This window comes from Bactrocera tryoni, chromosome 1, assembly GCF_016617805.1.
Source record: "Bactrocera tryoni isolate S06 chromosome 1, CSIRO_BtryS06_freeze2, whole genome shotgun sequence".
Taxonomy (NCBI): domain Eukaryota; kingdom Metazoa; phylum Arthropoda; class Insecta; order Diptera; family Tephritidae; genus Bactrocera; species Bactrocera tryoni.
The window spans coordinates 55,558,633-55,585,033 of record NC_052499.1 but is presented as its reverse complement, the minus strand read 5'-3'; the positions used below and the strand labels follow the sequence as shown (position 1 = coordinate 55,585,033).

Here is a 26,401-nt window from a genome sequence, read left to right as displayed (position 1 = left end):
AAAATGCAATACACAATATGAATATAGAACTTTTTAAGAGTGGGACTTGCGAGGTCCTTTGTATTTCTTGGTAATTAAATTACAAACTAATTGCTGCTCAACACTTTTGCATTTTTACCAACGACAACTCGCTCGGCGCTTGTCGTCTACGCGTTTTCACGTTCCGTTTTCAAGTGAGCTTTTTTTGATTCCAAATCGAAATTAAGGCCATCCGCCACCAGTAGTGCCTCTGATCGCTCCGTTTGCGCAGCAAATGCGTCTTCCGAACGTGGCGGCGAGCGCTGACAGCAGCAGCGGTAGCGGTAGCGATAGAAAAGGAGGCAGCAACAGCAACGGCAGTGGCACAGCATAGCAGCAACCGACGCCGTTGGGTGATTTTCGAAATTTCACATCGATAACGCCCTTGTATTGGCCACACACACACACACACACACACACATACTCATGGGCGCACACACGCCACACTTGTGCAGTGATCCTCTTGCTTGCAGCGTGTGCTAACGCTTTGGCCGCTATGGCTAATTTTCAATACAACAGCGAAGAATTGGAAAACCTCCTTTGCCAATATTCGATACTGTTGACTTAGAGCACGCTGCTGTTTCGGCGGATAGTGCTGCACAGCGCGCTGCTGCTGCCAGCGTTGTCTGCTGCTGCCTTTGCTGCCGCTGCTTGGTTGTTGCTGTTTCTGATGCTGCTTCTGCTGCTGTCTTTGCGACTTTTTTACGTTGCAAATTAAGCACATTTATTATTTATTAACATTTTCATATAAAAATAAAACAGCTTCCATGTGTTTGTGTCCGCAGCGCATAACTCATCTACTTGTTGTTGGTACACGCGTGTGCAAGTATGTGTGTGAATTCTTTTTCATGAACTTTTTGTTGTAAATATTTTTGTGTTTTTGTTTTTAATGACCAATGCTGCCTTGTTGTCGTCAGCATCGATTCCGAGCAATATATTTCTATATACTGGTCGATTTGGATATATACACATACATACACCTGCTCGCCTTTGAAATAGTCAAAGAAGTGATCGAATATTTAATACATTTAAAATGATTTCGAAAATTCGAAAAGGTGCGAATGTTGCACAATTTATTTTTTGATTTTATTTCAGCTCAGCATAGTTTTTCTACCTAAATTTAATTTTCTTTTATTTTTATAAATAGATTAGTCGATTTTTTCTTAATCATTGTCTTTTGATAATTTTTCAAATGCATACGTATGTATGTAAATAAGTATGCATGTATGTAGTATATATAGTCCGTACATAGTACAAAAAGTTTTAAGTGACATTGAAATATGCAATTCAATGACAATTCTTCATTGTCATTTGAAGATATCATTAAAAAACTTGGACACGTGCGATTAATCTTATAAGGATATTCTAACTTTCAAGAAGTGTGATCACGTTCTGAAACCGTCATCTTAGGCACAAATATTATAAAAATAAGTAAACCCTTTGGTTTCGAAAGCAAAATTTCTAACAAAATATATAAAACTCCGCAAAGCCAAGTCTACACAGTTGATGGTGGTCTGAAACTCTACATACCTAAGAAATAATTTATAGAAAATGTGAAAACCTCTCGACAGATGATGTGTGTCGTTTTCCAATTACAGGTATATGATTTCTTTTTAAATAAATCACTAAATGTTAGGAAACTCAAATGTTTTTTATTGTCATTCAATACAAATGAGATTTGAAAATAGCAGCATTCAAATGGCCTCCACGGTTTCTTTTACTATAACGAATTTGATGAATCCATTTTTAATGTACATTTTCTACTAAATCAAGTCGTATGTCATGAATAAAACATTAAATATTGACTTCGAAAGCTTGAAGAGCGCCTGGTTTATTGCTAAAGATCAATTAATTCAAATAACCACTCAAGAAGTAGTCTAGTGGTGTTAAATCACAACTTCTTCGAGGTTACTCAATGTCACTATCTCTTGAAATAATCAAATCTCTTAACTTTTCACGAAATTATTCGGTTTTTGCACGTGTTGTGTGGCACATAGCGTCGTTTTTGTTGGAACCAGTTGTTGTCACGATCAACTTCTTCCAATTGCAACCATAACAATTTGGTTAACATTGATCTATATCGCTCTCCATTGACAGTAACGGTGTCACCTGCTCTATTTCGAAAGAAGTTGGGACCTATGATTCCACCGGACCAAAAAGCACATCAAACTGTCAATTTAGCTTAATGTAATGGTTCTTCAGAATGATTTTTTCATTTTCTTCGCACCAGAATCGGCAGTTTTGTTTATTTACCGCACCACTCAGATGAAATCACTTTCACCTCATTGAAGAAGAGGATTTTCTTAGTAAAATAGTAATCGCTCTCAATCTGTTCCAAGGCAAAACCAGCAAATTCACGACGTGTATTGTGTTCCAAAGGCTTCAATTTTTGATTGAGAACAATTTTATACGGATGAAAGCCCAAATTATTTCTCAAAATCCGCCAGGTTGTGGTTTTAGACAGTCATAGTACTGGCCTCATTGCAGCAATATTTTCATTTTTCGAGCGGTTATTTGTCTTATTGGTACTTGAGCATTATTTAAAGAAAATGTATGCTCGAAATATTTAACAATTCGATGAATAGTGAGCACAGGTCGACGATTACTACGACTATAAAATGACAAAAACGCACGAAAATTGCAATTGAATATTATGCTGATTGAAACTTGCGAAAAACTAGTATATTTCAATCAAAAGTGTAAGTGAGTGATCAATGGAAGCTATCGAAGATGAGCTGTGTTAACTTATCACCCAACATTAGTCTTCTAATCTTATTTTGCGATGGCTATTTTTTCATTTAATGCCATCATATCCGAAAATAAACTCAGAGATTTAATACGTGATCAAATTAGGAATTACAAAGCAATTGGTCTTTTCGTTGGAAGCATATTGTATTAATTACATTTGTAGAAAATGTCCCAAGCTTAGTTTGGAAAAATTCATGAAGGATACAGATGTTATCAAAAATATGACTGTTCTGCAAATGGTTGGTCAGTATTGATAGTCGAAAATTTTCTGGCTAACCATAAAATACAAAAATATGAGAAAAGTGTCTAATACTATATGCTGACACACTTTTAGACTCTATTGAAAATTTGGAGTATCAAATTAGACTATATCAATAATCATTTGGATACATTTTCGAATAATTTAGATCATTTTAGAGAGAAACAGAAAGAGCGGTTCCACTAGGATCTAAAAGTGATGGAAAAAAGGCATAAATGTTGATGGGAAGATGACTTTAATATATATTATTTTTGAAAGCTGATTATTGCTGATCTTTAAAAAGAAATTGACAATGATTTAAAATTGAATGAGAGGAAATCTTACAAAATCATTGTAATTTTCTGGAAATGTGCGCTCAGATAAATGAAAAATCGATCCTATATCTAGGACAACAAAACCTATTTTGATCCGTGCTATCCATATTTATTTATCAGTATCATTCTTTGTATTTTGTTTTGTAGATTATAAAAGTTTTTTTGATGAGTCACTGGTTCTAACTAAAACCGATATAGGACTTAACATTATACAAGACCATACCTTTAAGTCTATTACTCTCATTAAATGATCTCTAAAATATCTTTCTTCATTGTTTAGCAGCAAGAGAGAGATTTAAAAACGGTTGAGGTTAACTGCAAAGGAGAGAGAGGCAGAGGTTGACCCAATTTATTGTGTTCATATAAATAAGTTTTAGGTAATTATTCTACTTCCATGCTAATAGTACGGTAAATTTCCAAAAGATGTATTTAGTTTCCTTTATTTCATTTATGTTTATTTATAAAATATGTAAGTAGGATTTTTTGGTAATAAGCCACATATACTACTGTGGGCAAAAAATAGTAAGACTTTTTAATTTAAATTTCGCGCGAAAACTCGAATCGAAATATTATTTTCTAGGTAATGTTGGTATGACTGACAGTGACTTCGGTGCCACATTGTAATAATCATTTGTGTTTAGCAAAGCTTTGTTTTTCTGATGTAAATAACGTGTGTTCGGCGATTTTTACGATGAATAAAATTATTCACCAAATAAGCTCCATTAAATTTTGTGTGCGGAATCGAATTTCCGGTGCGGAAACATTCAGAATGTTGGAAAAGACCTGCGGTGATAATTGTTTGTCGTGAGCAAGTGTTTGGATTGGTATAAGTTAGTCGAAAACTCGTTGATGGCGAACTTGGTCCAGGACAGCCATCAACATCAACTGATGATCAACACGTCAATAAAATAAAGAAATCGGTGCTTGAGAATCGACGATTAGGTGACAGAGATCTTACAGGCATTGTCGGAATATCGGTAGGATCAGTGAAAACCATTTTAAAAGTTCATTTGGGCCTTAGGAAAGTGAAAGCACGATTGGTTCCAAAATCACTAAATTTTTTTTTGAAACCAGCGTCGCCTTAACGTCTATGAAACAATGTTTTCCCACTACTACGATGTCATGAAACGTATTATTACTAGCGATGATTCTTGGATCTATAATTACGACCCGGAAACAGACTATCAATCGGCCGAATTTCGTGGCAAAGGTGAGCAGAAACCGAAAAAACCACGTCAAAGCAGGTAAAAAAAATCAAGATTATCTTGGCAGTTTTCTTAGATTATCGAGGTGTGGGGGACGCCGAATTCCTTTCGTTCGGCCAAACTGTCAACAAGTAATACTGTTTGAGTTTTATGCGTCGTTTGCGCGGAAAAAGAGGTCGGAATTATGGGCCGACAACCGTCGAATATTGCATTGATTCTCTGTGAGTTTTTCGCCAAATTTTCAACCAATATCGTGTCGTAACCACAGTATTCACTCCATTTAGCTCCGTGTGGCTTCTAGCTCTTGCAAACTCATACGACTGCTCTGGAGAAGTCAATTGAAAACATTGAATCGCTACGCGCATTGAAGGTTATTCCGAAAATTGGGTTCAACAACTATTTCGAAGTTTGATAAAATAGTGAACAAAGCCCTAAAATAGTAGTAAAACAATTTATTGAGATTTTATTACCCATTAAGAGGGGTTTCTGATAAATATTATAAAAACCGTACGAACAAATAAATGCAAATCTTTAACAAATTTGTACTGTTACTCTAACATTGCATGCAATATTTGGAGCACTTATCCACTTATCAACACAATTATAGTCTGAGTAATTTTATTCAACTATAACTAACTATTTATAATTTTGGGCGCAAGCAGGCGAGGTACCATAATTTGTGGCGTGCAAATATACCCCTGTATGTTTGTATGAAAATGTGGCAGCACTGCGGCTGTGAAAAACAATTGCTGCCACTGTGTACTAAGCGTGTGTTTGTATGTGTTATTAAAAAAATTGCCCAATATTTGTCATATACGCAATTGGCGCAAATCAATCAAACCTTATTCATGGCAAACATTTGTACCTGTTGTTGGCATTTTGCTCGAAAATGCAATATTTTATTGAAACGAAAATTTCAATGCGGCGTGCAATGCAAATCAAAGCGAAAATAAGCAAAAGGGGGAAATAAAAATTGGGAGAAATGCAACTATGTATATAAGTATGTGTGTGTGTGTTTTTGCAAGTTGCAAAAGTTGTGCAGAGGTAGTCAAGTAATCGTGTAAATGTGACTTGCCTATATATACACATACACATATTTATTAATAATTTAACACAAATTTATGCAATGAAGAGGAGTTAATTAATTTATTTTTTTTTCAAAATTTGCTTGCTTAAACTGAATGTGCCGGAAAATGGCATTGTGAGTGTATTGGTTTAGCTGATGACTCGCCAGTTTGGGCGATTTTTGGGTCGAGAAATCAATGAATTTGACATGACGTATGAGAAAACAGCACGAGCCGCCAAGCCGGCAAAGAAATAATCATTAAGGAAAAACACATCATTTACAGCAAAGTATTTGCAAGCGCAATAGGCCAAAACATTTTGCGGAGCAATGCAAAAAAAATTAAAAAAAAAAAATATAGAAAAAATTTTGAAAAACAAAATTCAAAAAAATTAAAAAAATATTGAAAAAATTTTAAAAAACAAATTCAAAAAAAAAATATTTAAAAAATTAAATTATTTTCACATGCATTGATAGCTCGCCGACCAGCATTGCCGCTTATTGGAAGTGAAAATGTGGCAATAAATACAATTTTGCAGAGGAAGGCTGGCGGGCGTTGCTGCGCAGCGAATTCGGCGGCATTGATGTATGCGCTGCAGCTTCATAATATGTGCTCGAAGCGCTCATATGTGTCACACAGCGAGTAAATGAAACGTGTCGCAGCAAGTGGATGCAAAATATTGAAACCTGTCGAAAAATATCAAACTATGCTGGCCAACTATTGGAAGCTGCTTCCCACTGCACCACGGAGCACGCAGTGATTCCTCCGTAGGCGACACAACGGCGCGTCGTTCAAGCGCATGCATAAATGCACATCTACTTAAATATACACACATTTATACATATAGTAATTATGTATGGGATAAAATTTGAAAATTTGCTTATATCAGAGCGCAACGAACTTGTGCCGTTCAAATATGCTTCACACATTGACAATGTGCAATTGAGGAATTGCTCATAAATCTTGAATATAATTAATAACTGTTAAATGCTGCTGTTGTTACGCTAATAAATTGCATGTTCATGTCACAAGTGAAAAGTATTTGCGTTGCTAAAAATTAATTTGAATTTAATAATGTCCATTTACAAAATTATACTCGGCACTGTTGTGCTGTGTGCAGCGGCAGGTGCGTGCTCGATATCAAAATAAATGCGAATAAGGAAGACCGTTATACATTTTTGTTGAAAATATTCATAATTGTATGATTTTAAATGAAACTTTATTAATAAACAGTAAATACCACTTTTAAATAAAAAAAGATATTATGACTCACAACTGGTGAATGTGGTTAAAATACAGGAAAATATCCTTTACAGCTGCGTCGAAGCTAGAATATCCTTTGAAGATTATTGCGACGCCTCTTGGTAAAACTGTGTGCCGAATTTCTTGAAAATATCTCGTCAAATGAAAAAGTTTTCCATAAAAAGACATGAATTTGATCGTTCAGTTTGTTCGGCAGCTATATGCTATAGTCGTCCGATCTAGTAAATTTCTTCAGATATAATAGTGTTGTCTCAGAAAGTAATTCCTGTAAAATTTCGTGAAGATATCTCTTCAAATAGAAAAGTTTTCCATACAAAAACTTGATTTTGATCGTTCAGTTTGTATGACAGGTATATGCTATAACAGTCCGATTTATTATATTTTTTCAGATATCATAGCGTTGCTTTGATAACTAATTAAAGCTAAATTTCGTGAAGTTACCTAGTCAAATGAATAATTTTTCCATACAAAGACATGAATTTGATCGTTCAGTATGTATGGCAGCTATATGTTATAGTAGTTCGATCTGAAAAATTTCTTTAGAGATCATAGCGTTGCCTCAGAAAATAGTTCTTGTCAAATTTCGTGAGGATATCTCTTTAAATAGAAAAGTTTTCCATACAAGAACTTGATTTTGATCACTCAGTTTGTATGGCAGCTATATGCTATAGTGGTCCGACATCGGCAGTTCCGACAAAACAGCTTGCTCTTAGGCAGAGAAGGACGTCCGAAATTTTTCAGATCGATATTTCCCAAACTAAAGGTCTAGTTCGCCTATATACATACATATATGTATACAGGATGGATATGACTAAATCCAAAATCGGAGAATTTTTTTTTTTTAAATGTCTCGTAAGAGAACAAGCTGTTTGACAGAAACAATTAGAGAGCAGTTAGTGATTTATTTAAAAGTAATTGATTTGTTGAGAGTTTGTTCTTATAGTCATTTATTATAAAAATCCTTTATAGGAAGAGGTATATCGGAAACACGACAGTGACTACAAAGTTCGTTCGAAACAAAAAAACAAAAAGAAAGCTGAGTTAAGGTAGAATCCAACATTAGATACAGTGGTTTTTTGAATATTTCGAAATCGGATAATTTTATATACGTAAAAATAAATATAAATTATAATTTCGGCTTCGAATATGGACGGTAGGTCTCTTATCTCAACTTTGGTTTAAACTTTTATATAAAATTTAGAGTGCCTGGGTATGATCAAAGGACTACAAGTTGACTGAAGACTTGACTTGGGTGGTAAATTTATTTATTTTACATTTAGGTTTATAAAGTGAAAGGCTAATCTTTATAATAAGAAGATATATACATAGATCTATATAGATTTAATGAATGTTTTCGAACTAAGATTATTGTTGCTTATATTAACAGCGACCTGATCCTGATCAAAATAGTCGAATTTAGCTCTAACCCCGGAAACAGATAAAAGGCCCCTCTGTTATATATCCCAAACAATAATTTGCATATAATTTAATTGCTCTCATGCTCAGTGACAGATAAAGAGTGGGAGATCGCGGACAATTCCTTCCGGTCCCGGAGTGCTCAGAGCAATCAGCCTCTCTCAAACAATTTTGTTTTAGATTTTTTCTCCAAGAATTAATAAATCATACTGACTTAAGCCTATATCCTCCCCTGGTCCAGGTTTTCTCTCAACGATCCTGCTCATACTTCTTTCATACAAAGTTGCTCCTATTTTTCTTAAAAACTATATGTCATGTATATACTATGTACTTATTTAAATTCGTGTGTTTTTGCCAATTGCTAGAGTTCATGCTTAATTAACATTTTCGCTGACACTTGGACTGACAATCTGTCACTAACAACACAGATAACACAAACAACAACAATGAAAAAATAACGTTGCATTTTGTCTGCTTTTTTATGGTGTTTGTGGCAAATCAACATTAACATTTTCATCAAGCCACCAGATTTTGTCGTTGCCACTTGCCATCTTCTGAAAGTGACAGGCGCAGTGTTGTCTTTTCGCACTTCTTGTTTATTTTGACCATCACGAAAAATCAGACGACGCATGTCGTTGCGATTTGTTGGTGCTATTTCTAGTATGTTTACTGGCATAAAGTGTTGTAGCAATTAGCATGAGGATATATGTACACTTACGTACATAAATAGTCATATTTGCAGACTTTTTCAATAATGAGGGGTCAAATATTTACATATATGTATGTATATACATATATATTAATTAAAATATAAATAGTCAATGAATTAAATATCATGCACCGAAACATCCTATATGTGAATATATTAGTTTTAGGGACTTGAATGCATAATATGGTATAAGTTACGATCATATATCGGATGACAATGTGAAAGTTCTAAATAAGCATAAACAGTCTTCGATTCGTCAAAATGTATGAAGTGGCCAATCGAACAAACAACTGGTATAAATCAAAAGGAATGGTATTGAGAGAGTATAGCAAGTGGTTATACCTCTTTAATAAAGATCGGCTTGCCAATTCTCTACTCATTTTTTTATGAAGTCCAGAGTCCAAGAGTTTGTGCTCTTGAAAAACATTCAACTCGACTAGAAAAAGAAAGAGCACTATTTTATAAGAAAATGAGAGGAGAAGTGGCGGATCGAAAAAGCCTATTGTTACGAAAATTAATTCGTATAAAAGTATATTTGTCATAAATCTAACGAATTCATTAGCTTTTACTAAAGCGGTTCTTACAACTCTATACCTTCTAAGTTCTAGATAAATCTTAAAGTCCATGCTTCGAATAAAAATAACGTATTCCCCGTCTTGAATGAAAGTTCACATGAGGAATCAAGAATGCGCCTCGAAACTCTCTAAACTACTCATTTAAAAATTTTGTAACTATGTAAACTTGATATTTCGTTAAACAAATTTCAAAATAAATTTTCATGACATTTATTTAGAAAATAATCTATAAAATTTTTCGTACATAAAATCACGTATTTCTTTTCGTCTCCCGATTTTTAAGTATTAATAAGCCAAAATTCTAAAACATGGATCTAGCTTCGCCGAGTTGTGGTTGTATGTAAGTACAGTTATACAGGCTAGAAGTAAGAGCTGTTTTTAGCTTAAATTAAGCATTGTATATACTATTAAATGCCATAAAAATGGGTATTTACTATACGCTCTACTATAGGTCAACAACAGAACATTCATCCGAATGCCCAACAGGTTTCATACGTAATCCTCATATCGCTCGTATGGATGAAGATTTCCTTTATCATCTTGGTTTGGGTACGAAAACACACAATTTGCCAGAAATGTTCGGCGATGTGAAGGTAAGCTTGCAATCTTGATATGAGGTCTACGTTTTATATTTGTCTATATGTGATGTGAGAAGTAACAGCTTGAATTATCGAAAAACATTCTGTTGCTTTGAGAGCTCAATCTCCTTTTCGCACTTTTCTCAGTAGGGCAGTAGAGTTTTCGAGCCATCTTCTAATTAAAAATAATTTTTTCATAGATACTAATATTAAACTTTTTACAAATAAATTCTCTCCTCTATCTAACTCTCTTCTCCACCATATTGTTTCATTATCACCGAGCTCTTCGAAGTCCTGTAACCTAACCTTAGTTATAAATGAATTCAGATCTTACTGGAAACATGAAATATACACTTTGTCTCCTGACAGTTCCGTTCTTTTGTCTATAAAATAATTACATCAGCGATTCTCTCCTCTCTCTACAGTTCGTCATCGTAGGTGGCACACCGAAACGTATGGAAAATCTTGCCAAATATCTGTTAAACGAAATAAAACACAAGCTACCCGTTGGCACACAATTGTCTGACTTAACCGGCGCCGCAGATCGTTACTCCATGTACAAGGCAGGACCGATTATTTGTGTCAACCATGGCATGGGCAATCCCTCGATTAGTATATTACTGCATGAATTGATTAAGCTCGTACATCATGCGAAATGTAAGAACCCGGTTTTCATACGACTGGGAACTTGTGGCGGTTTAGGTGTACCGGGTGGCACCGTTGTCATTTCCGATGGTGTGCTCAATGACAAATTGAATGCCGAACATGAATTCGTGAGTAATATTTCTGATGAACGTTGGTTGATTAAACAGACAACACTAATAATATAAATATAACTGTTGTAAAATCTTTGATCCGCAGAAAATTTTGGGCAATGTTGTGCCGCGACCCACTAAACTAGATGCTAATTTGGCGCAAGAGCTCAAGGCAGTAGCGAGCCCAAGCGATGGCTTTCAAACGGTTATAGGCAAGACTTATTGCGCCGATGACTTCTATGAAGGTGAGTGCTGTAAAGGGTCCTTACTTATTGTATAATATATAAGTAATAAGTTGTTCCATATGCAATGGTCTAGGACAAGGCCGTTTGGATGGCGCATTTTGTGATTACCAAGAAGCGGACAAGATGAGATGGTTAAATATGCTGCAGCAAAGAGGTGTAGTAAACATCGAAATGGAGAGCTCCATGTTTGCAGCGCTGACCCACAATGCCGGCCTTAAAGCGGGTATAATCTGCGCGGCCATAGTGAATCGGCTGAACGGTGATCAGGTACATTTTAACTGTATTACCGTGTGGAACACTTAAGTATATTTCACTCAATCACAGATTACAGAAACTAAAGAGACGCTCGGCGAGTGGCAAGAGCGTCCAGCTAAGCTACTAGCTCGTTACATACGCCGACAGCTGGGTGTTTAGAAGGAGGATTGTGCTTAAAGCGACCACAGCAGTGGCTTGCTTCAACACCATACACCAACAGCTCACAAGCTAGATCCAAAGTATTCATAGCAAACGCTTAAAAATTAAATACGGGAGACGAATACTTTTTGGCAAGCAATATTAAATTTTTGGTTAACCATTTCGACAGCAACACAATTGAAATTTGTATGCAAAAAGTACGTGGTTTGCTCAATGGAGTCATGACAAAAGCCTGATCTTGTAGAAATTTGTATATATTTATATATTTTTAGCAGGTTTGTGTCATGTTTTCACTGTACGAACCAGATCCATAATAAAAATAGTCATAACAAAACATAACTTCTGACTTATTTAGGAATATAATTTTTCTAGTTTGGTTCCTTAAGCCTATGGATCTAGATCCTGGTGCGACAGGTAAGTTTTGAAACACTAAATTATGGTATATGTTGGTCTTTATAACGGTTATTTTCACAAATTCTACCGAAAAGTACCTAGTATTACCTCTAATTTGATTCATCAAATACTCGATGTTCACTATGTGCCCAGCCTAATTTCTCAAATACTTTCTCAGTATATTAGCTTGCATTGATTCGAAAAAAATTCATATACATATTATAAATATAACCTACCGATATCCATATTCAAGAAAGGGTTACAAAGGGCACATACTTGTATTTTCATTCATGATGGACTTAAGAACCACTCTAACGAATAACTAATCTTATTGTAGTTGACTAAAATGCTCCAATACTTTCTTGTATGTGGTTTTGTGCTTTCAGTTAGTGATCGAGTTCCATAATATATTTTGTTGTTGAACACCGAAATCGTTGTATTGTTCTAAATCGCCACGGAATTATGAGAATTATGTTTTGAAACTCACGAGCGTTTTATAGAATCAGTAATGCTATGTTCTTACGATTTTATTATGGCCAACCGTAGAGGAAACAACATTAATATTCTTGAGCAGTTGAAAACATAATCGTGGCTCTGATATATAGATTAAGATTTCAGTTTTTTCTTATTTTATAATACTAGAAATATATTGTAATATAATCTGTTGTGCGTTTCTTGAATCTGACATGAGATGAGCTCTATAAAAGCTCTCAATGTTTTGCTAGCAGTTCTTTTAATATGTTCCTAGCTTTGGTTATACTGAGAGAATTTAGAAGATCTCATTTTATATATATTATATATATATGTATATAATAGTTTTATTATAGTATGTTTGTATTTGAGAGTTTTGAGAGTTGAGAGTCTATGTTTTGACTATATAAGTTGATTATTTTTTTTGCAATTACTTTCTACACATTAACTTAGTTATTACAAATTTTCCATAAATTTTACAAATATACTTGTATAAAGTCACTTTGTACTTACCAACAACGTTTCCGCCGGTAGTGGGTAACGGTAATTTCTCGAAAGCGACTGCTCTGTAAGATCTTTCACTGGCGATCGATTCAGTTGTCTGTGAAAAAGAAATCACAATGCGAATTAAATTTTTTTTTGCAAAGCGCAATTAAACAATCTTTCATTCACTAATTAATTTTATGTCTCTGATTCTCACCTGTGTTACAATCTTCGTATGCTCTTCGATATATTCGCTATGACTATGGCTATATTCCTCGATGCTTTCAACAGCCTGCAGTGAATAAAAATATTTGTTTTTTGTTTAGAAGAATGTGTATTACTTGAAGAAACGAATAATATTGTGCAAAAGAAATCAATATACATATTAACTTTCTTACGCTTTTATCGTGTGTGGCAACGCTGTCGTTTCGCACTTATTGCAGCGCGAAAAATTAGAAAATTCACTTTTTTTTATGAAAAAATAACGGCAACTTTTGCAATCTGCTGGCTAATATACAAGTACTACATTGCATGTTGATTGATTTAGCAGCTAGAAAATGTAGTAACTGACGTTTGAAGGGCTTTTATTGTTTTGCGCTGGAAATTGGCCTAAAAATGCCGGCAGCGTTCGATGTGAAATGCGACTGATTGATATAAACCGCATTGCTGTGCCTCACTTTGACTGGCGGGTTGGAGGAGCAGGTTGGCGGTGAGTGTTAGATGCCTTTTAATTGTTATAACGAGGCATTTGCTGCAAGCAATTTTTGAAATTCCAAGATTTTCCAATGATTTTCGTCTTCGAAAGCATTTAAAAATTCGTTTTTTGAATTTGTTTAAGTGCCAAGTCGATTATTAATTGCACTGACTGTGTCATGGCAAAACAACAGATGTGCACACTTGCCAATTTCAAGCGCTTCCAAAGACACATGTTATCATGTGTACATACATATGTGTGTATAAACAAGCAGAGTGTGCAAAAGCGTGGTAAATCAAATAACTAATGACCCAGAAATAGCGCCGATATTCATACATACACACATATATATATACATATGTATGTGTGTATTACATATATATATGTGTGTGTTAATGAGACATTTTTATTAAAATATATTATATCGCCACCTAAAATGCAAAATACAGTAAAATCACTTTTCACAAGTTTACAGGCGTAGGTAAAACGATATAATAGAAGCCACCCATATTGCAACAAAATATGAGTTTTGGTTATAAAATGGTTATAATAATTGGTTATAAGTTAGTTATATCTGTTAGCGGGAGCATAAAGTTTGCTGCATTCATATATGTTATATGAGGCAGTGAATCGTAAGCAATAAAAAACTCAATTTCGATTGTTTGGTGATACGTTGTTTTACATTTTAAGTGACAATGAGTGGAAAATACAAGGAAATTAAAAATTTTTTTTTTGCTTTTAGGTTTGAAAATTGGCAGATACATATATGTATATACATAAATTTATGTATGTATATAGTACAGTTGTAGTATATGTATGTGTATACAATATATGCTTGTGTGGCTCTATTGTCGTCTGGCCAACGCCCATTTTAGTTTAGTTTATTTTTAATTCACTTTTTTTTATTTTTAGTTTTTTATTTATTTTTTGTTTATTTTTTTTTTTTGGAATTAGTCAATTTTATTTTTTGTTTTGTTTTGAAGAAGCTAATTGCTTGTTTGCCTCTTTTATTATTGTCACTGTTTCTTGTTTGTTACTTTTCCGTGTTTTGTAAACAAAATAAAGTGTGGACGTGCTCCAGCAGCTGTGTCTTTCGCGTGTCCTCTCCATACAAATGTTAGAAATGTCAACATGTTTTGTTTAAAAAATATTCCGCTTGTGGGTAATTAATGTATTTTTAGAGATGTGATGAAAAACATATAATAAATATATTTTTGAAATATGTTTGTGACTATTTTTTATATTTTATTATTATTTTTTTTATTTTTTGTTCACTACTCGCTCTATTTTCGAACCGAAATCGTATTCAATTTATGTTTTATTTTAACTCTACTTTTTGTTTTAATTTTTTTACTTGTATTTTATTTTTTCATTATTTCATATTTATTTAAAATCAGTGCTATATCAAAATGATTTTTTTTATAATTTTTTTTTTTATTTTTTGTTTACTACTCGCACTATTTTCGATTCGAAATATTATTCAATTTATGTTTTAATTTAATTCTAATTTTTATTTTTTATTTAAAATTTTTTTTTTTATTTATTTATTGCTATTTTCTTCAACATAATATATTGAATTTATTACTTTTCCGCTGCCTTCGAAAACATGCAGCATTAGCCAGAGCTAAGTTATACACTTAAATTGAAGAAGAAATTAGCAATATTATTTATAGTTATTTAGGAAAATATTATGACATAAACAGTGAATTTCGGGATCATTTAACATATGGTGTGATAAAATTATCTTCGTTCAAAATTTGTACGTGACTATTAAGCACAACCTTGAGCAATGTCAAATGAATGAAAAAAGCAACAATTAAAAAGTGCTGCAATTAATATATTTTTTTCGGCTGGCGAATATATTCGACCAATCATTTTTTATATAAATACTACTTGGCGTTGAAGGAAATATAGAGACTTAGTCAAACACGTTTTTTATTTTGTGGAGACAAATTTAGGATATGATTATATTTTCGAATACGCAAAAAGGATTCGAGAAAAATTTATTTGGAAATTATTGATTAGCTCTGGAAAAAAATCCTCGACATATTTTTAATATTGATGCTACTTTGTTAATTCGTCTGAATTTTAATTAAAATTGTTTTCCGCGCTCTGTTTTTATGTTAGTAGCAGACCCTATGAATTGATATACATGTATGTCAATTATTTTGTACATGGAACCTTTCCGAACAATTTACTATATATTATTTTCCAATTACAATCACCTGATGTAGAGTTGGCAGAAGCAATAATAGACAAAGGATTTGGAAGAAATGCGGCAAAATGCAGACAAAAACTTTATTTTAATCTACGAACACCTTGAAAATGTACTACTGTGGGCGAAAAATAGTAAGACTCTTTAATATGAATTTAGAGCGAAAATTCGATTGTTGAAATTGTTTTTTCTAAGTTTGGTATGACTGTAAGTGACTTCTGTGCCAAATTTCAAATCAAAATAATCCTAGTGTTTAGTTTGAGCTTGTCTTTCTGAAGTACATAAAGTGCATTAGGCAATTTTTACGATGAATGAAATTATTCAACAAAGAAGTTTCATTAAATTTTGTGTGCGAAATCAAATTTCTGGTGCCGAGACGTTCAGAATGTTGGAAAAGACCTACGGTGATAATTGTTTGTCGCGAGCAAGTGTTTTTCATTGGTAAAAATTATTCAAAGCGGGTTGAGAACGCGTTGATAGGGAACCGCGTCCAGGATGGTGGCTTCGGTTACTCAGCAAACTCAAACAACCGCTCTGAGGTAACCGTTTTGAGTCAAATCAAGAATTTAAACGTGAACGGTTACTCATATTGAAAGCTATTCCGGAAATTGAACAACTGTTCGAAGATTGCAAAAAAAAACGAAGGAGTCTGAATGAAACTATCGCATTGGATATTACATTACTTTTCTCGACACTCATACGAGTATTTTTCACTTAAGGGCAGGTTTTATAATTTTTGTGTTTTCTTTTCATATTATGATTTTTATGAAGAAAAAAAAGAAACATTGCTTGCGTTGGGTAATATAGTTATCAAATGCTCGAAAAAAATTTCCTTATGGAGTTAAGATGTGGAAACTATTTGCGTAATACGAGTACAGCAGGTCAAGAGAGACTCAACGGTCTAGCATCAGCGAATATTCAAGGCATAGGTCCAGCGTTGCGTAAATTAAAAAAAAAAATGAGAAAAACATGACAAGAAAAATTAAATTGTTGTAAATTTTATTTGTTTTCATGTAATCGAGAGAGCTTTAGTAAACGTGGAAAACTAAACTGAATAAAAGTTCTACATACATATATGTAGTATATTTACACGAAGAAAAAATTAAAAACCTATTGCAATTTTATTTCATCTATGAATATCTGGTAAATTGCATAATTTCAATTTTCAAAAGCTACCAAAGGGAAATATTATTCCCCCTTATTAATTTTTCCTATTTTTTGCTCAAAATTACAACAATCAAGATTGAACTGATTCGAACATAATGTATTTGCCTTTATATTTGATGTTAAAATATTTAAAAAATATTGTGTTCTGTTTAAGGTTCTGAGAGAACTCGTTCAACCAATTCTAACTAATGACTAATGACATTTCATAGGTGGGTTTTATTTGGGAAATTGTTACTATAATTAATAAAAAAATAATAATTATTACTTTAAATTAATAAATATAATAACAATTTATATTTATATTTTTTTTTTTTTAATTCAGAAACGTATTAAAAGTATTCGTGTAACTTTGTGTGCAACAGTTTCTTGAGAAGGTGCCAAGAAAGTAATTTCAGTTGCACCTTGTTTCGAAAGTAAATTATCAATTAAAATTTTAATTAACATATTTTTATACCCTGAACAGGGTATATTAAGTTTGTCAGGAAGTTTGTAACACCGAGAAGGAAGCGTCGGAGACCCTATAAAGTATATATATAAATGATCAGTATGTCGAGCTGAGTCGAGTTAGCCATGTCCGTCTGTCTGTCCGTCTGTCTGTCTGTATATATACGAACTAGTCCCACAGTTTTAAGATATCCTTTTGAAATTTTGCAAACGTCATTTTTTCTTCAAGAAGCTGCTCATTTGTCGGAACTGCCGATATCGGACCACTATAACATATAGCTGCCATACAAACTGAACGATCGGAATCAAGTTTATGTATGGAAAACTTTTGCATTTGACAAGATATATTCACAAAATTTGGTATACATTATTTTCTAATTTTCTGAATTTCACATTTCTAACAATGTGATCTCCGAAGAAATTGTTCAGATCGGATTACTATAGCATATAGCTTCCATATAAACTGAACACATAGTTACTAAAAGAAATGCACCTGTGAAGGATATATTAGCTTCGGTGCAGCCGAAGTTAACGTTTTTTCTTACATACAATAATATACAAAACTGACTACATACAGATCATAAGCAAGAGTATAGACCGTACCTATGTATATCAATATTAGCAAATAAAAAGATATGTACTATATATTAGATATTGGTGGAATAAAACTAAGTTTTTTATAACCGCTGGAAAAAGTTTTTATTTTTTATATTATATGCAATAACACTATTCAACACATTTGAAGTAAAAATCTGTGACTATTTGGAAAATTATTTGGAAATTTTTCCTAACATTTCGGAAATCCAAAATTAGCAGGCAACAGCCTCTAACATCTCAGTCGCAAAGTGGCTGTCAACTAGTGTATTTTTGGTGGGATATGAAGGGATAATAACCTATCAGTTGTTCCGAAGGGTCTTGTAGGATGCAGTATAAATAATTTTTGCACGGTCCAAAAGCATGTCGAACGATTGTTTTAGCTCGTTGGCCGTTATGGCCGCCAGTATACCAGTGCAAGCCTTTTGAATGGCCTCTACGTCTGCATAACGCTTTCCTTTCATGGGCAAATGCATTTTTTCGAAAAGGAAGAAGTCGCACGGTGCCATATTAGGTGAATACGGGGAGTGGTTAATGGTTGAAATGTGATTTTTGGTCAAATAATCGGTTACAAGCGAATCGAAATGTTGTAATCTGAGCAAATTTTTGGTCGTCAGTCAATTTGTGCGGAACTAACCGTGCACACATCTTTCTTAAGCCCAAATGTTCGGTCAAAACGCGATGTTTTGGAGATGTTCAATTCCATTTCCATGAATTTCAATGATAATCTCGATTGATTTTTGATTAATTCACGCACAGTTTCGATGGAATTTCCGGTGATCACATGTTGATCGTCATTTATGTCCTCACGACCACTTTGAAAACGTTGGACCACTAGTGCACTCTGCTACGGGATAGGCAACCATCGTCATAAACTTGTTTCATCAATTGAAACGAAAGCTCTACCAATTTTGAAACAAAATTTAATGTTTGCTCTTTGTTCGAAGCACATTTTCGCACCGACAACACAAACATACTGACACTTAAAACGCTTAAAACTTCACTTCCAATCAATGAAATGTCATGAAATTCTCACTAGACAATAGATAAAGATAGCAGACTCTAACGCAACCGTTGACATATAGATGGCGCCACTAAGAGCTACATTCAAAAAGTCCTGTTTACTTTGGAAAGCTCCTTGTAGATTTGAGTTATATACAGTTAGAATTTTGAAAAAATCGATTTTGTTTTATTTTATTTTTTAATGAATATATATTTAAGGGTACACACAGAAAATTTATTATCGTTCCGGTGAATATTTTCGAATTTACACGCAAATTCGAAAAGGCGTTTCAGAGTGCTTGGAAGTGAATTCTAAATACTCGAAAACGGCTGAACCGATTAGTCTCGAATTTTAACACGAGCTTCTTAATTATATTAATTAATAATTTTAATTTTATTTTTTTATTCCTTCGATTGGTTGCTATATTTAACAGTACTTTAACGAAATCTGTTTGGTTTTTTAATTTCAGAGGATAGAGTTCAGAGATATAGTGGTCACCGCAAAACTTCTTTTATGAGAGGATCTCCCGGAGTTCAGCTGTAGTTCCTTTTCAAATGAATATTTTTACTAGTACCAAGTCTCAAAATACAATTAAAAGATACCGTAATATGTGTACAAATTTTTGAATCCATAAAGTAAAACAAAAACTCAAAAAAAGTTCTGGAAAATTCGTTTTTTTTCGGCCTTTTTACTGTATGTAACCCCTTAAATATTAAGAAAAATTTTAAATTTTTGATAATTCTTTGCAAAATTTAAAAAAAAAAAACCAAATGTTTGTGCAAATCTGCTGAGGCAAACATTTTTGAGGCGTGCGAATTTTTTTAACGTGAAAAATTTTCAAATCTCCCACGCTAATTGTGACCAATCTATTTCTGCTCAATAAATATTAAAAAAAAATTATATATAGTGGTGACTATGAAAAAAAATATATAAATTATAGAAAATATATCTAAATTTTGGTGGAAATAATGTATTTTGAAAGTTTGAAAATGAAATACAATTTTTGATTTTATGCACTGCACACTTGTGTGTATGCAAAAAAACCATAATCAATACGACACATTGTTGGTGTCTGTCAGCACAAATCAATCGCAAATATGCATATCTGCAACTTACAAAACATCTTTTATTCGAAAATGCCACACCCAAACCACCAAATGCCGCATCGCCCTTATTTGCTAATAGCTTACCACCAAACGATTGACGATTGCTGCAGTCTTATTTGCGAGACTTACACACTCGAAACACAAAATATATACGAATTAATATTCTTTTTTTTTTTGTATTTTTTCTATAAATCAATATATCAATATATTGGGTATTTTCGAAATTATTGAAAAACGATGGCAGTACAATTGGCACACCAACCTTTATATCTACCGTATGTGTTTTTGTTGTATGTGTTTATAGCACTGCAATAAACGCCAAGGGTTTACAGTTATTTATTTTTTGATTTTCTATATATTCTTTTTTTCCTTGCACAAGCACAAAAGTCTATTAATTTGTGGGGAACTTGGAAACCTCGCTGGTCAAACTACCCAAAACACTTGTAGTGAACGGACTACTATCGCTGCGCTTCGAACACTTTGCGACTTTGCGTTTAGTGGACACTTGTTTGCAGCGTACAAAGCTTCAATTGGAAATGTTCACACACTCTCGACACGATCTCGCTCGTCAATGGTGGCGACTTTGCTTGTACCGTACGATGATGGCTGGCAGTGATGATGTTGGCTGGCGCTGGCTTTGCTTGGCTAACCAACGGACGGACTAAGTGAAGACGAAAGCGAGGCGTTCGTCAAAATACGATCGTGAAAGTGATATTTTAATGCAATATAGGCATATGTGTGTAGTTAATGTAGTTATGTGTGTGCGTGAGCATATGTGTGTGTGTGTGTTTGTAGGTGAGCCAGGACAATTGGTTGACCGAGTGTTGACTTGTGTTACCAAGTAGTTTCGGCTAGTAGTTTTTATATATGTACCGTTATGTGTTGTTGCGCTCACATACACATACCTATAAGTATATATGTATAAATATTAATATGTTTATAGTGTGTGCCGACAACAGTTGTCGTCTACTGTCGGTGGGCGGACATTGCGTTATTGGTGTTGGCGGGCAACGCCTGACTTGTCACGCGCTCTGCGGCGGCAGAGAAGTATGCAGGCGCCCATATGTACATATATATATTCATATATAGAGATATATATATATGTACATATATGCATTTACATATTCATGTTTACATATTTAATATACATTTTTATGTATTTATTTATTATTACCGGCGGCGGAAATTGCAAGCAAAGCAACCACACAAACACACACACACTGGTAGCAACCAAAGTGGCTGCCATTATTAGATATTGTTGGCTTCCGAAAGCAACTTTTCTGTGAGTTTTTATTTTTGTTCCCAATTAAAAATACTTTTATTCAAATCAAAAATTTTCTGAATGCATCACCCGCAGCGCTTGTATGTGCGTATGTGTGTTTGTTTGTCGCGGTGTATGTGTACGTGTGTATTTGTTGATGTAGCGGTGAAACCAAAATTAATTGAAATTTCGAAAAATGTATAGATTTCAAATTTTATTTTATTTTTTTTTTGATTATGTTTAAGTGTGCAAGATATTCGTGTTGAAAATGCCAAATTAACATGTGGGCATGATGGATATTCATTACAACTGTATTTACGTTAAGCTGTCCGTTATTTCTCAAATTAATTTTGGTTTTGCAAACACCTTCTAAGCTTTAAGTTATTGTTCTAAGAATTAAGATCCAACCTAAATAATATTTTAAAACATATTTCTGATTATAACATGAGATTTTGTGATAATACGCATTAAGCCAGTAAATCAAGAACTTTAAAAAAGTGTTATTCTAATACAAAATTGTCCGCTTTACAAAAAAAGTTTTGATAATTTTGTCCATAAAATCACTTCTTTAAAAGTTACACGCAGTTAAAGTTATATATAATATCAAATAACCTGAGCCTTCATCTAAGTGATTTTATGTTGCTCATACGACATGTTGTACTATATGCAGACAGTACATTGTATTAGACAATCACTTATTCAAAGTTGTGGATATATCAACTTTGAAGATAAAAAAATTAATTGAAGAATATCAAAAATATATGGAAAAAGTAATATAATTTAGGCACGATTTGAATTGAAAATAAAGAAAAAATTCATTGCTTCAGCTGTTTTGAATTTCGCTAGATCACCTTTCACATAGAATAAATAATATTATTGACTCGATTCCGGTAGCAGATTTAATTTTGAATGCGCTTGGTGTGGGCTTGGTCTAAGTTGACCTCTCATTTTTATGGGAAAATACTTCAACAGCCCTCAACTGATTTTTGGCATGTTCTCCGAAGCCAAAAAACATAAACCAAAAATAATTGAGTCGGGCCATAATCAATGTTAGCAACCTCAGCTATCTCTCTGAGGTAACGAAATCCTCAAGTCGAAACAATAAACTTCTTTTTCCTGGATTGGTACAACCTTTTTATGTTGAAAAAAAAAAACTAATTGAACAACGATTGAAATTTCGTGTTTTAAATGGAATCACCGCTAAGGTATCGTTGAAAATGTTGCAAAAGTATTTTTGGTGGTCAACTTTATTGTGAACATTGTATCTGGCGACACAAAGTATTCAGGGAAGGTCGTGAAGCCAACAAAGACTTTACTCATGCAAGTCGTTTCTCTAACTCTATTAAGAGCTAACATCGAAAAAGTTAAGTTAAGTAAACAGTGGTTGAAAATCTACGTATTGGCTTCAGAGAATACCAAGGGATTTCAACATCTCTTGTAGATCGACTTAATGCATTTTGATTATTGTTTTGGATATTAAGCGTGTCAAGACAGAAATGACGTTGAGTGGAACTCTCAAAAGAGATACTTGACATGGTGTCTGAGGACCCTACATTCATCAAATGCAACATTCTAGTAACGAGTTATGTGTTTATGAATATGACCTAGACACCATCCAATAATCAAAAATGAGAAACTAAAAAAAACACAATTCGCTGAACCAAACGAAAGCTATCCTAGACGCAGCTTATGAAAAGTGTATGAAAAATGGGTTTAAGCATTGGCTCAGGAGTATTCCTGTATTTTGAAGACGATAAAAAAGATTTCTATAAATACATTAGTTCTTGGCTAAAAACTAAGAGAAATCGTTATGTTAAATTAGAATTTTCGAACTGTTATAACACCTTTCCTCTAGCGGGCGGGGTGTAAAATTTGTCCGCGGTAAGGTATGCCTGTCGTAAGAGGCGACGAAAATCCATTTGCGCTATTTCTGTATTTTTGGCTTGCTTAGAAATTTCAGTATAGTCTTTGTCAGAAATAGAAATAGTGCTATAATACTCAGCTTGAAATGATATTATAGACTTTGAATGAGTTTCCTTCTAATGAAAAGACATTCTAAGTTCAAGCCGTAAATGTCACTAGTCATTGAGTTTGTGGATTGCTCAACTGGTAGTTGCAAAAGCTGCAACGTTCGACCGGAGACTTAAGTTTGGTACCACGGGCAGCAGTTAGCTCTTAGAGTTCACTCCAATCTGCACATTGGGTTTGGCTCTTTGGGGAGATTCGTGATGGCTGTGGTTTAAACCTAAAGGCAGGTAGGATTGAAAAATTCAATTCAGTGTGGAGTCGCACTACGATCGGGTGCCGGACCCAGAGCATGGCAGAAGTTTTAGCTCTGCCTCGAACCCGACCAAAGTGCAAAAGGTGTCCCTTGCACCTGACCAATTGGAACCAAAAAATACGTGCAAAAAGCATTTATTATTTGGGGCGCTGATCAACGCATTGCTTTGATCTATGTATGTGCTTTTAAAAGCACCGTGAAATCAGGCCGTCGCCGGCAGTCAGTAAGGTTAAATTAAATTATCTTAGAAAAAAAGTTCTTCTTAGAAGCGGACAAAGGACGTAAATGTTTTAAATTTTGAAAAATGTGGGGAAATTATAAGCATTTGCTTTTGTTGCATTAGTTAAAAATTTTCTTACCTGCATGGACCCGGGCACTCCTATATGTGCATAGGTATACCGTTATGGGCAAATATGCAGTGTTAATTGTAAGCTATTTTTTTTCGAAAAAAAAAAATAGAAACAACAACCATATGGCATGCCGCAGCACGGTCTAGCGGCGCTTTAATCGGCACACAAGCAATCAACGCACGATCCAAATAAAACAAAATACTAATACGTATTATATATCTGTGATACTCTAAGAATTTAATATGCATACCTGAATTTATATATGTACAAAATGCTTACACATAGCAATTATTGTAATTAAAGTTAAGCCATTGCAAATATTTTCCGTTGACTTTGTTCTCTTTCAAGAATTTCGAATTTGTTTTTGAGCGAATTTCGAAAAATTCTTATGTATATTTTGTTATATGTATATCTAAATGGTGTGTGTAAATGCTGTGGGAGGTGGCACATTGCAGCTGTTGCATATACTCGACTTTTTTGATTTGGTTGTGTCCACATGCTTTGCCACAAATTATTCAGTGTGTGTTTGTATAAGTGTGTCTACTTAAATATGAATTGCTTATGTGCGCCTGTATATAATTCTAACATATATAAAAGCACTTGCTATGTATATACGTTTTTAATTTCATTACGAAATTATAATTTTTGTAATCTTAAATTTTTCTTGCTGCCGCTGTCAACACTTTTAAGTTCGCTATTTCGAATTTCGACACATTTTGTATATACCACAAAGAAATGAGTTTATAATTTGCAACCCAGCAGAGTATTCGACCAATAGTGAGCGCAATCGCTCAATATTTTTGTTTTATATGGTATATTAGAGGCTAAGGTGGCATAACTCAAAGTTTTTGAAAGACGATATTTTCTAAATCTCAATGCATGCAAGACATAGCTAACTGGAAGAGCACCATTCCATGCACTTATTTGTTTACTTCATTCATTTTAATTTGTTCGCTATAATTTGGAGAGTGACGAATCGAACAAGTACTGATATAAATACATATAATAAACTGGCATAATCAAAGCGGGAAAGAACACTCAGATATTTTATCACTTTAATAGTATATCCAAATAATATCTTGCAGACAGTTAAGCAGCCATCATTGATGATGGGAATACTAATTGGTCACTGTCTAGTGATGACACACGTTCGCATGATGGGGCTGACAGATCGAGAAGACTGCAGCAAATGTCTAGAGCAGAGCACTAGGGAAACAATGGCGCATCTTTTGTGCACTTGTCCCGCATTGGCAAGACCGCGCTGTAAGCATCTGGGGTTCTCATGGCATGTTACAACTGAACTCCATCAGGTATCGCAAAGGACCAAAATTGGTCTATCAGTGGCAAATTGGCCTACCAGATTGACCTTACCTAACCTATCTTAAATTGAATTTAGTTGAATTTTTTTTTGTTGTGTTAAATAAATATTTTGACATAGCAATCAGCAAAGAGACGAATCGAAAACAGCTTCAGATGCTTAAAGAGTAATACTAAAATATTTTCAAATAGAAGTATTATAGCTCTTTACTTGGATAAACTCAAACGAAATAAATAATTTACAGTAACAATTTTATTACACTTTTTTTTTTTGTTTTTTATACTCTCGCAACAAAGTTGCTAAGGAGAGTATTATAGTTTTGTTCACATAACGGTTGTTTGTAAGTCCTAAAATTAAAAGAGTCAGATATAGGGTTATATATACCAAAGTGATCAGGGTGACGAGTAGAGTTGAAATCCGGATGTCTGTCTGTCCGTCTGTCCGTCCGTCCGTCCGTGCAAGCTGTAACTTGAGTAAAAATTGAGATATCATGATGAAAGTTGGTACACGTATTTCTTGGCTCCATAAGAAGGTTAAGTTCGAAGATGAGCAAAATCGGCAAACTGCCACGTCCACAAAATGGCGAAAACCGAAAACCTATAAAGTGTCATAAGCAAGCCATAAATAAAGATATTAAAGTGAAATTTGGCACAAAGGATCGCATTTGGGAGGGGCATATTTGGACGTAATTTTTTTGGAAAAGTGCGCATGGCCCCGACCGCTACTAAGTTTTTTGTACATATCTCGAAAACTACTATAGCTATGTCAACCAAATTCTACAGAGTCGTTTCCTTCAGGCATTTCCATATACAGTTCAAAAATGGAGGAAATCGGATAATAACCACGCCCACCCCCCATACAAAGGTTATGTTGAAAATCACTAAAAGTACGTTAACCGACTAACAAAACACGTCAGAAACACTAAATTTTACGGAAGAAATGGCAGAAGGAAGCTGCACCCAGGCTTTTTTAAAAATTGAAAATGGGAGCGGCGTCGCTCACTTATGGACCAAAAACCATATCTCAGGGACTACTTTACCGATTTCAATGAAATTTGG

The 26,401-nt window shown here is 34.0% G+C and overlaps 2 protein-coding genes across 4 annotated transcripts in view; one reads left to right on the top strand and one right to left on the bottom strand.

Moving 5' to 3' along the window:
• Positions 1-26,401, bottom strand: part of LOC120766878 (filamin-A) — a 113,496-nt gene that overhangs the window by 16,741 nt on the left and 70,354 nt on the right. For all 3 annotated transcript variants that reach the window (XM_040092611.1, XM_040092608.1, XM_040092610.1), the window contains 2 exons: positions 13,128-13,202; positions 12,941-13,028 (listed from right to left, as the gene is read on the bottom strand). In XM_040092611.1, coding sequence (XP_039948545.1) covers positions 12,941-13,028; positions 13,128-13,202 — 163 coding nt within the window. The remainder of the gene's footprint in view (positions 1-12,940; positions 13,029-13,127; positions 13,203-26,401) is intronic.
• Positions 9,773-11,827, top strand: LOC120766879 (uridine phosphorylase 1-like). The gene is made up of 6 exons (XM_040092613.1): positions 9,773-9,911; positions 10,023-10,164; positions 10,575-10,922; positions 11,011-11,149; positions 11,223-11,416; positions 11,474-11,827. The coding sequence occupies exons 1-6, from the start codon at positions 9,880-9,882 to the stop codon at positions 11,561-11,563; spliced, it is 945 nt and encodes a 314-aa protein (XP_039948547.1). The 5' UTR covers positions 9,773-9,879; the 3' UTR covers positions 11,564-11,827.

What these genes read in the sequence shown, in the direction of transcription:
- LOC120766879 (XM_040092613.1), top strand. Translation starts at nt 9,880, where the DNA reads ATGGATCTAGCTTCGCCGAGTTGTGGTTGTAT. An exon ending in TCGCCGAGTTGTGGTTGTAT is followed by an intron (nt 9,912 to 10,022) that starts GTAAGTACAGTT and finishes GCTCTACTATAG; the next exon opens with GTCAACAACAGAACATTCAT. An exon ending in CGCCGATGACTTCTATGAAG is followed by an intron (nt 11,150 to 11,222) that starts GTGAGTGCTGTA and finishes GCAATGGTCTAG; the next exon opens with GACAAGGCCGTTTGGATGGC.